At 35.7% G+C, this 12,043-nt stretch overlaps 2 protein-coding genes across 2 annotated transcripts; both read right to left on the bottom strand.

The window, feature by feature from the left end:
- Window positions 1-517: 517 nt before the first annotated feature.
- Window positions 518-2,337, bottom strand: LOC105179372 (elongation factor Tu, chloroplastic). The gene has a single exon (XM_011102982.3). The coding sequence runs from the start codon at window positions 2,145-2,147 to the stop codon at window positions 720-722; it is 1,428 nt and encodes a 475-aa protein (XP_011101284.1). The 5' UTR covers window positions 2,148-2,337; the 3' UTR covers window positions 518-719.
- Window positions 2,338-3,698: 1,361 nt separating this feature from the next.
- Window positions 3,699-7,771, bottom strand: LOC105179371 (putative serine/threonine-protein kinase WNK3). The gene is made up of 8 exons (XM_020691324.2): window positions 7,259-7,771; window positions 7,057-7,094; window positions 6,701-6,928; window positions 6,351-6,574; window positions 6,107-6,264; window positions 5,468-5,651; window positions 5,259-5,396; window positions 3,699-5,156 (listed from the first exon to the last, which is right to left on the bottom strand). Exons 1-8 carry the CDS (start codon window positions 7,349-7,351, stop codon window positions 4,387-4,389), a joined length of 1,833 nt encoding a protein of 610 aa, XP_020546983.1. The 5' UTR covers window positions 7,352-7,771; the 3' UTR covers window positions 3,699-4,386.
- Window positions 7,772-12,043: the final 4,272 nt, after the last annotated feature.

Below are 12,043 nucleotides of genomic sequence, written 5' to 3'. Positions count from 1 at the left end.
TAAAGGTTGTACTAAGAGAGAGTGGCAGTCACTGAAGGCAACACTGTCAGCAAACAGAGATAAATATTTCCAAAAAATTGAATTTTGGATTTTTCTTTTTTCCTTTACTTTTTGGGGCCGGGGGTGGGGAAACAGACTTGTGACCAATCTTGAATCTAATAGACGAAATTTGAGAATGACATTATATATTCAGATACTACAACGATGAACAATCATGAAAAGCTGAAGAGGGTTAAATATTTAGTTTCTTTCAACTGTGAAATTCCTCCCACTTGAATGCCACAGTTTCCAAGCTCATGCTAAGCAGAAAAATTAATTATTAAAAGAGAATCTCAATTTACATCTCAATGAAGTAGCTGAAACAACACAAAAACAATATACCCCCTGGTTTATCAAACAAGCATGAACATTCAATTCTTAGAGAAATTTCAGTCCAATCCAGACAATGTTGAGCATTGTGAGATGTACGAGATGCATCTCATCCTTTGGATAAGAAGCTCGCAACAAACAGAAACAATTGAAACAAAGTAAATTTCCATTGAATAATAACAATAATGTTCTTAGGCTAAACTGATACAGTAATGCATAAGAAGAGTAACCTCAAAAAACCTCCATCATATATGACAATTAAGAGATCTTGTGGGCGATGGATTACCAAACTTGCAAAGTCAAACATAAGCTCCCACGGATAGTTTAACCTCAGTTATTTGTCAGCCTCTTCATTCGATAATGGATTGAATGACACCGGCACCTACAGTCTTTCCACCCTCTCTGATAGCAAATCTCATCCCCTGCTCACAAGCAATTGGTGTAATAAGCTCAACCTCCATTTTCACACGATCACCGGGCATAACCATCTTTGACTCCTCATCCTTGTCATTCATGATGGTGTTCACCTTACCTGTAACATCAGTAGTCCTCATGTAGAACTGAGGCCTGTAACCAGCAAAGAATGGAGAATGTCTTCCACCCTCCTCCTTCTTCAACACATAAACAATAGCCATAAACTTCTTGTGAGGCGTGATGGTTCCGGGCTTGGCCAAAACCATCCCTCTCTGAATATCAATCTTCTGAACACCTCTCAACAACAAGCCCACATTGTCCCCAGCCATTGCATCATCCAAGGTCTTCTGAAACATCTCCACACCAGTTACTGTAGTGCTCCTCGTATCCTTCAGCCCCACAAGATCCACAGTATCACCAACCCTAATAGTCCCTCTTTCTACTCTCCCAGTAGCCACTGTCCCTCTACCCGTAATCGAGAAAACATCTTCAATAGCCATCAAGAATGGCAAATCAGTCTGTCTCTGAGGAATAGGAATGTAACTATCCACCTCATCCATCAACTGATAAATCTTATCCACCCACTCATTCTCCCCCCTCTTAATTCCAGGGTTAGCCATCAGAGCCTCTAAAGCAAGTAAAGCAGAACCGGACACAATCGGAATATCATCACCAGGAAACTCATAAGAGGAAAGCAATTCCCTTACCTCCAATTCGACCAGCTGAAGCAACTCCTCATCATCAACCTGATCTTGCTTATTCAAGAACACCACCATATTCGGAACTCCAACTTGTTTAGCCAACAAAATGTGTTCTTTCGTCTGTGGCATAGGCCCATCAGCTCCAGACACCACAAGAATCGCCCCATCCATTTGGGCAGCCCCAGTAATCATATTCTTAACATAATCAGCGTGCCCGGGGCAGTCGACGTGGGCGTAATGCCGATTCTCAGTCTCGTATTCAACCGTAGCCGTATTAATTGTGATACCACGAGCTCTCTCTTCAGGGGCAGCGTCAATTTCATCATATTTCTTGGGGGCCGAGTTCCCAAGCGAGGCTAAGGCCATGGTGAGAGCAGCTGTGAGTGTGGTCTTCCCGTGGTCGACATGGCCAATTGTGCCGATGTTAACGTGGGGTTTCTTGCGCTCGAACTTGCCACGGGCGGCGCGAATGGAGAAGCGGCGGAGGGCCCGGAGCGTCGTGGTGGTGGGATGGAGGAAAAGGGTAGTAGATGAAGGAGTAAAAGAAGAGGAGAGAATAAGTTTAGTGGATTTTGAAGAAGCGGGGTTAGGTAGAGAAGGCGTGGGTAGGTATGCGAGTTTTGCGACGACGGCAGCGGAAGCGGTGGCCGTGAGTGAGGCCATGGCGGAGAGCGGGGTTGTGGGTGTGGGGAAAGAAGAAGGGAGAGGGGAGTTGAGAGAGAGAGAGAGAGAGAGGAAAATGTTGGAGGAAGAAAGGAGATAATATATAGTGAAGATTGAGAATGTTATCTGTGGGAAGAAGAGAAGAAAAGAGGACCTCTCCTCTCGTGCACTATTATCCGTTTCTACTTTCTCCCCAATTCTAACAATGCACTTTCTCTCCAACTCCGCTTATGCACTCCCAACTGCTAAACTGTTGAATAATTATTTTCACCCCCTCATTTATTTACATAAATTACTCCTATTTTTTTAAATAATTACATATATACTTATTAAAAAATATTAACATCATTTATATATATTATCTATGCTTTTTTAAAAATTACATACACCCCTCCAAAAATCGTCAATATCGTATTCTGATTTTTTAACTATCAAGATTGATCTTTATAATTATTCAAAAGATAAAATAATTTATGTAAATAAATCACAAATTTAAAAGTATAGATGTAATTATACTTATTTTTATTTACAAACCTTGAATTTAAATTTTTATTTAAAAAAGTCAATTGAAGTTTATTTTTAATACATTGGTGAATGTGGAATGATCAAATTATGCAATACGAAATGAATATTTTGTGACAGTTATTTGGATGAAAATTGTACTTTTAATGTATCAATGGTATTGCAATAACTAAATTGAATAATGTCCGATTTTGATGGAAAACCTTTCATGGTAATTGAAATAGACAGAATAATTGTTTTTTTAAAACAAGTTTAGAGAAATTAATCTATAAGATATATGCTTTTTTGTTTTCCCTTTCACAATAATTATGTCATTATCTTTTTTTATCAACAAATTTTATAAATGCAATACTTATAGTAATTTGGATATAACATAAAGTATTTTCTCTATCTATAAAAAAAATCTTGAAATAATAAAAATTATATAAACATACTTTAAATTTTAAATACATCTATACTAATATATAGGAGAAGGCCTTTTTCTCTTACAAAAGACAATTATGGCATCGCAGAACCAATTTTATTATTATGTCGATAATACCTCTAATTCTTTTTGTTGCTTTCTTTTATTTATTTATTTATTTTGAAAATGTGATGTTTTAGTGTATATATATTTTCTTATTCATAATATATTTTAAAATATAAAATATTATTTATTATATGTACGCATGAATGGCGTGCCACGACTACTAGTAAACATGTAAGGCATGCCACAGGTTAATGGGATAAACAATTAACTACTACCAGAAAATAACTGGGAAATATAGGATTAAAATTCAGGGAATGCTGTTCTATGCAGCAAAATTCAGAGTAAAAAGTTACACATAGCTTAGGATAGCCTGGCAGTTGTCAAGACAAACTTCACATGAAACTCTTCATACTATATCACAAACTACGTAAAGCAAAAACAGGATTAATGCATTCACCTGATGTTCTTTCAAAAAAAGAAAAAAGAAAATGCCATGAACAGAAGCATTCAACCGATATGCGGAGAAGAAACATAAACAGTAACAGGTGCCTTGTCCATGATATATCAAGCATACTGACATTAGTGGTACCATAATTTATCGAGTCCTGGATGTCTCCCGGGAGACAAGTTCAACTTATTGTCTCCAACTTACAAAAACCGAAATGAAGCACAGACGTTTTCTCAACATAAATTCTTCCTGAACAATCAGCTTCATGTTGTTAATATGCACAAACACGTATCTTATAGGTATATTTTTCACGAAAACTCAAAGGGCTATTGATTATAGAATGGTATGGAAACGGTGGTTGTGTCTGTGATAAAAATAAAATGATATATCAGGACTTAACGAAACCGTAGTTCCTAGGATTCCTGTCATCAAGACAATCTCTCACCTCAGCATAGCCTCCTAACCTATTTTGACAACTGTGCATACTCGACCAGGATCATGCAATGCCAAGTTCAACAAGTAAACATATACAGCTATAACTCTGCCATATCATTTGCAAGAACTAAAATACCTAGTTCAGATTTAATATCCTCCGTTAGCTTCTTGAGGCAGTGCTTAGAGAAACCACATATGCCTCCTTCATCCATTGAACTTCTTTTTTCCTCTCTCCAATAGCATGGAAAGTTTACATCACTCTGGAATATCTTGAAACCTTCAGGATACGGATATTGATTGGTGCAAATAAAGAACTTTTCACTTTATTTCCAAGCTAGAAATTATGATTGCAAGACTTACACCAATTAGGTGCCCTCTTTCATGGTTCTATTTTCCAGATGGCCTCTGTCATCATGCAATTTATGTCCCGATATCTTCTTGTTACAAATGCTCAGAACTGTTCCACGAATCTCCAGCGGGAGTTCCTTTAAAAGATCTGAAACAGCCAGTTCATGCTTCTGCTTGAGTTCATCTAACTCTTTCAGCTGCTCATCCAACACGTGCTCGAGCTTCTCAACAATAACTTTGATGTCTCCTGAATCAGTTCCAGATGGCATGATAATTTCTTCTGATAGATGAGTCCTGCTGCAAGGTGTATGAGTGGAAGCATCACTTTGAATGTCCACATCTTTATGGCTAATAGGGGATTGTGAATTTTCTTCAGACCAGCCATCTCCAGAGGCTATGAAATCTGTTGGCATCAAGTTGGATGGCCCAGGTTTTAGTGGAGAGCTTTCACCACCAGCTTTGGGTGAATCAGACCAATATTTCCGACCTGAAGGCAGTCTTTCCAAAACAAGATGACCAGTTTGGGCAGAATCATTTGTCATGGGGGAATCAAAGTGACCTCCAGACCCACCACTTTCTGGAATTACATCACCATTAGAACTGTTGTTGCTTGAGAGTTCTCTGGGTGCCCAGTCTGGGATATGGTATCGAATTTCAGAATCAATCATTGCAGCAATAACTGAGACATCATGATCTGTCAAATCCAGCTCTTCAACCATTTCACTAGCCACAGCATTGGAAGTATCCGCCTCAATATCAAATGGGAAGTGAATGTTCCGAATATGACCTAAGCTCATAAAGCAAATAAGATTAATAACATCCAATAGGCAACATCTTTTTTGTTAGACCAAGGACAAAATGTAGCAAAAGGTATAATAACATCAATAACCTGATGAATCTGCTATCCGAAGTTTCAAAAAGATCGTATTTTGGTCTTTTCTCTGACCCTGCACTGTGAAGTCTCGAACTCCCTCGAGCATAGTGTCTCCGGAGGTTTCTCCATTATCGAACTGGTCGCCATTATCATCTGCGCATATGAATTGTTGGAAACAGTGATATAGATGCTATTCAGAAATAGAAGAAGCCCACAAAGTGCACCTGCGTTTGAGTGCTGGGGCTGTAGTGAATGACCTCTACTCCTGGAATCATCATCTGATCGAAGGAAGGGGTCCATAAGTAGTTCTTTGGCTGACACCCGCTCAGAGACATTTGCAATGCATTTTTCTATAAATGTCCGGACTTCAGGATCCTTCACTTTTCCTAATGATGCAGGCTTGATTCCCTTTAACAAATTTAGTTATACAATGAAGAAAAGAGAGAGTGTTAATCAGTTAGGTATCCTATAACCCCATCCTGATCTTGGTAATTAGTTCCTATAGGTAAATAGTTCCTATATTCACTCCCTATTCATTTTTTACTAGGATTTGATCCAACTAGGAGCATATATATAGATATAGTGGGGCAACAGCTAGGGTGTGGGTGGATGAGGGGTGCGAGTGGTATGCCTCGTTTTTCAGAGATTCCCTGTTTTTCCAAGCACATGTAGGCTTCATTTGTGCCAAACCATGTGATTTATGTCTTTCTCCCTCTTGTTTTGGTTATTTCTTCTGTTTCTTTCCCATATTATTTGGGTAGTAAATAATGACATCGTATTTTGTGAAACAATACAGTTCTCAGTTAACAGGCTAATGTGAAGAAAAATAACAAAACATAGAGTTAGAAATGAAGACTACTTACAGCTGTCACTTTCTTATATATCTGAGCTGCATTTGCACATTCAACATATGGATATTCAAGGGTCACTAGCTCCAACAAGCACATACCAAAGGCATATATATCCACAAGTTCATTGTATTCCTCCTCATAAAGCTCTGGTGCCATGAATTCCGGGGTGCCTAGATAAAAATCACATTGTGTCCTCGCCTTTAGAACTCTAACGAATACCAAATTGGAGAACAGAGTTTATAATTAGCCAAACTACCTATGACACTGTGAGCTGCACGGGCCTGCTGAAGAATAGCAGCTAGTCCCAGATCACCAATTTTCACCTCCCCCTGATTCCCATTAACAAAAATATTATCACATTTCAAGTCCCGATGGATAACTGGGGGGTCATGACTATGAAGATATGAAAGCCCCTCTAGGATTTGCCGGGACCATTTCTTCAATGCCCGCACATCAACATGCTTATGTTTCTTCCGATACCTACACAGCCACATAAACCAACTTGACCTTTCATTTTCCAATGTCGATGACTAAACTCATAGTAAACAATTAAACAGAAAAAAAAAAAAAAAAACACCAAAACAGATTTTAGATAGTTTAACATACTGTCGCAGAGTCCCGGATGTAAAAATCTCAGTAATGAAGTTGATATGCTCGTTCTTGGTATCAACCCACGAGTTGTAAAATTTGATAATATTTTTATGCTTAAGGGTTTTTAGCAAGTGAACTTCCGAATACAACCGTTCCAAATCAACTGAATTCCTCAAGAGATCAGCCACTTTAACCTGATTCCAGGCTACCTCTATTCCTTCCCATTCATCAAAAGCTCGATATCTATATTCCAGCAATTAAATCAAGGATTCACAAGAACAAATCTTCCTCAGTCTCATTTTCATTTTAAGATGATTGAAATACACTCCTTCAAAACAAAATCAAAGCACATAAAATTCCATGAAGGATACACTTTCTTGAAAGCTCCTTTTCCTAATACTTCTTTATACTGCAAAATCGCAATAGAAACACAATGAGAGAATAGTTACTAGAAGAAAATCAATAAGACAGAACATTAAGCTGATCAGAAAACCTAAAATCATTTCAGAATTATGGAATACAACGTTAGCTATAAAAACAAAATATTCACATAACAACAAAAATTGCACGAACCCGACCGTAGCGACCGGAGGGATCAGCCTCAACGAAATCGGGTTCAGTATCGGATTCATCGGGGTCGGGTTCCGACACCGAATCTTGTGGCATTCTCCTAATTTATCCGACAAACAGGAAACCAAAACCAAAACCAAAACCAAAACAAAAAACAAAAACAGAAACAAAAACAAAAACCCTCTTAGATTCAGATCTATTACTACAAATTCACGCAGTTACTGGCTGAATCAACTCGTTGACAGTCGGATTCGAATAAACTCAGACACGAACACAGTTTGCCAGCTTTGAGACACGAAAACACTCTCTATAATTCAATTCTTGGGCGAACATCAACAATGGAGAAATCGAACTCGAGAGTGCAAACTGATTTTCATGAAGAGGAGTTTACGTCGGTTGTGTAAATCTTTGTGTATATCTGTATGTATATAGTTGTGGGGAAAGAAGAAACATGACAAAGAAAAACTTTTATGAAACAGAGCGAATCAGCTTATTAACTGATTGTGACTGACTGACTCTTTCTATCTTTAACTTCTATTTCCCTATGTTTTAGTCTTTTTTTTCTCCTTATTTTAAAATGATGAAAAAGGGGAGGGGTGGAGACAAATTTAATTATTCTTATTGTGAAAATAGTATACTATCCACTATTTTATTTAATATATATCAATTTATTTTTTAAAGAAAAACACAAAAGATATTCAATTTATACACACAATACATATATATTAAATAAATATAAAATATAAACTCGTACTGTAATAGAAGATTATAAAATTGGATCATAATCACGAAGAGATCATAATTATGACGTGACAAAATTTTCGAAAAATACAAGATCATAATCAATTACTGAAATTTTGGATCTATTTTAAATCAGACAAATATAATACTATATAAAAATATACATTTTTTTCTAAATATTTGGTAAAAATATAAAAATAACGCACGTCAATAATTTCTTTACATTATACAATAATTGTAATATATATATATATAATACGGAGAGTTTATGTTTATGTTGTATTGTGTTCCCTTTCCTTTTTGTGTTCAAGTGCAAGGTCAAAATTGGAAGCAGATGGGAAGTCAATGGCTTTTTATTATTTATCTATATATGTACTAGTCATCGTGATATATAATTAATTAAATTTTGATAAATAATTTATTATATATATGATATATTGATAAAGATGGAAGGGAAATGTTGATTATGATAATGGTCAAGTGAGTGTGACATGACTTATATATGGAGACATGAAGATGCAGACATAGCTTCAAATTCATGTGATGTTGACAGTTGTGGGGTATGGGGTATGTGGGGTGGGTGTCTCAGTCTCTATATTCATGTGGGTATTTAATGCTAATTATGATAATTCATAGCTGTTTCCACATGGGGTCATAAGCCATGACCGGACTTTTTCCTTTCCTTACAAATATAATAATTACCAAAATGGCAAAATAATTTTTAATATAAAGACTTCCTTACAAGGTGATTATATGAATCTCTACTAACGTAAGATATTAATGGTGACATATTTTTATTTAAAAAAAGCAAAATATTACTTTAGAATGTGCAAAAATGAAATTTGTCTGAATTCGATCGCATGTATCTATGGTAAATTGATGATAGTACTGGAAGATTTGAAACTTTTTACCTCACCACATTTCAGTTATTGCCGATCACAAGTAGGAATATTAATAGGGCAGATTCTGTCATAAATTTATTTAATTTAGTTTTTAGTAAAACTTAAAACCTAATACACCCTGACCTATTTATTCCAACCCCAAACCAGCCCACAACCCGACCCGATATGATGCTGAACTTCAGGATGAGCTCAAGATGGGTCGGGGTCAAGACATTAAATCTGTACGAACTCGATTGAGACCATATAATTAAAATTCATTTTTGGGCTTGAACTTAAAACTTAGACATGAACTCGCCCACATTTAAAATGAGCTTGAGACATACACATGACCTATTCATCCTATTTGTCATTCTTGTTTATAAGAACAATTATTGTTGCACAATCGACAATTCCCTATTTATAATTACCAAGAATGCTATTACTGCCACATAACTAACAATATTGGACCAACAGGTGTTTTTCCCTCATGGAGAATTTTTATTCAGACTCGACTCTGCCGAACCTAAATCAATCATACGACAAGCGCAATACATTTAATGTGTGATTAGGACAAGTGACTAATTATATAATAAGTGTGATACACTTACTTTGTGATTGATTAAGTTCGATCAAATTTACTACGAGTAATACTTCTCATATGACTGAGCCCGAAAAGTTGGCTAATCAGCTACGTAATTCAAGTTTTTAACTATGCAGCAATTCAAGCCTTACAATTTGGCCATTAATTGTTTCCTCCTAAGAGAAATATTTACTATATACCCTTCATGGTAATTGAAATGAGGATGATTGATTACTGCCACAAAATGTAAACAATTTCGATTCCTATGTCCTTGGATTTACTTCTTTAATCATCAAGAAAATGTTATTTCAAGAAACAAATTTTCAAGCAAGCTTCATACCAACTTTAGTACATTATATTAATTTCAAATCCTAAAAAAATAAAATACATATAAAAGACACAAGTCATGGAAAAGAGAAGTCATGAGAAGCCATCAATAGAGATTTGGACCATCTCCAAAGTCTTTGGTGACGGAAGTATCACTGGGCTGAGTAGCATATAGTAATTATAATCCCTTTAGATTTCGCCATGAAAGTCATATTGCTTTGGAGCGTTTGGATTAGTATTATCGAAAAAGTAAATTATTTTTGATTGCAGTCCAAGAAAGATTGCCAACCAAATTAAAAATTATATTTATATTCTTGATTTATAATTTATTTACATAAATTAATCGTACTTTTTTTTTTTGAATAAAGTCGGGTAAGTGTGTAATATTGTTAATATTTTTGAGGAATGTATATGTAAAATTTTAAAATTAGGGATCGTTTGTGAAAATAATGTTGACATTTCTAATGAGTATATGTGTAATTTTTTAAAAGACAAGGCGAGGTCACACTAGAGCTCGAACTAGAATTTGAGAAGAATCTGGAACCATGGGAAAAATAGAATAAGAATTGAAGATGGTACCTTAAAGATTTGGAGGTTGTGGTCGAGGTGGAAGCTGCTAGAGGTGCGGCAGAGGGGAAGAGTTGGAAAGGCAAGAATGGAAAGGGGTGTCGAAATCAAATAGCACGACTATAAATAGGAGGGGAAACACGAAGAGATGAGCCAAAAGCTAGGGATGCGACCATGGCTTCCCCATCGAAGAAGTGAAACTAATTCAATTAAGGTACCTCTCATTCACTTATAACGGAAAGCTCCCAGCTTCCATATCCAAACTCCAGAATCTTCACTACTTAATTCTCCATCAATACTTAAGCATCATATCTTCTGGGGTTCATCGAGCATATCTGCCCATGCAGATCTGGACTATGCAAGAATTGAGGCATCTCGAGGTCATGGGAAGCGACATGCCAGATCCTAGTTCTGAGGAGTCCTAGTTCTTGGCCCCAAGCCTCCTGCTCCATTTTTCCCAGTGAGTCTTAGGAAGTTAACACTCGGTGGACTTGGGACTTTCTTGGGAAGACATGAGTCTTATTGCTTGTTTGCCGAATCTTGAGGTGCTTAAACTATGATGCTACGCCTTTTGAGGGGGGATTCTTGGCACTTAGAGTTCTTCTAATTGAAGACACTGACTTGGAATACTGGAGAATTGATAGTGGTCATTTTTATTTGCAAACATGAAAGGTATGAGGTGTAATTTATAATTACAATAAAATTTTTAGGAGTTTTTGGTGTAATTATCCCATATTTTTGTTTATGGATAATAACTCGAGTACAAAAATTGATGTTATTGACTAAATTAGTTACCATTATATACATTTTTGACCTTGTTGGAGGATGATGGAGTATTTTGGTTCTCTATAGGACCAGCTGTCGTTGATGCTATTCAATTCTTATTTTATACAACTTGTAAAATTAAGTATTATTTCATATGGTTTATCTCTTGTAACTTGGTCGAAATTATAATCTTCTATATATATTACTTGAATTTTAGTTGCTTAATTCAACTTTGACCTTTACAATATTAGAGCGAAAATACAATATAGGTAAATTCTCCTTTACCCCCTCTATCTTTATCTTGTATTATTTTTCAAAAAAAAATGTAATTTTAGTTCTATATGTTGGGGTTGATAATTTTGATTTTCTTCAAACTAAAGTTAATAATATGATCTTGTAACTTGAAGAATTATTGGTCCCTTGTTACCCGAAGTTTGAAAATATTTTTGAAAAAAGCATGTACATCACACGTGCTTTTTTAATTTGGAACGTTTCTTGCCGTTGATCAATTTAATGGACCAAGAACCGCAAAAAATTAAAAGATACAAGGTACAGGAATTGACCACTGAAAAAATTGATGAATTGTCATAAATTGAACAATGAAAAATTAAAAAGTTAATTACAGGACCTATAATTTATATCCTAGAAAGATACAAGTCTAAAATGTCAAAATGCAAAAAATACAAGAAAAAACTTGCATTAAGCCATATATAATTAATGAAAAAATAATATTTTTCGTCCCTAACTTATGGCCTTTTCATTTTTACTCCCATTGATTATGAAATTATAGCTTTTGGTCCTGTAACTTATAAAAGGAAGCACTTTTGGTCCGATGATGCATTTTTGTTTTATATTTTAACAAAAAATACAATGTGCTTTGCATTCTGACAGATAGAGTTTTTACACTTTTTAAGTCCTGTATATTGT

This window comes from Sesamum indicum, linkage group LG8, assembly GCF_026168435.1.
Source record: "Sesamum indicum cultivar Baizhima isolate 11 linkage group LG8, ASM2616843v1, whole genome shotgun sequence".
Taxonomy (NCBI): Eukaryota; Viridiplantae; Streptophyta; class Magnoliopsida; order Lamiales; family Pedaliaceae; genus Sesamum; species Sesamum indicum.
The sequence above is the reverse complement of the archived record's forward strand: the minus strand, read 5'-3'. Positions and strand labels throughout refer to the sequence as shown.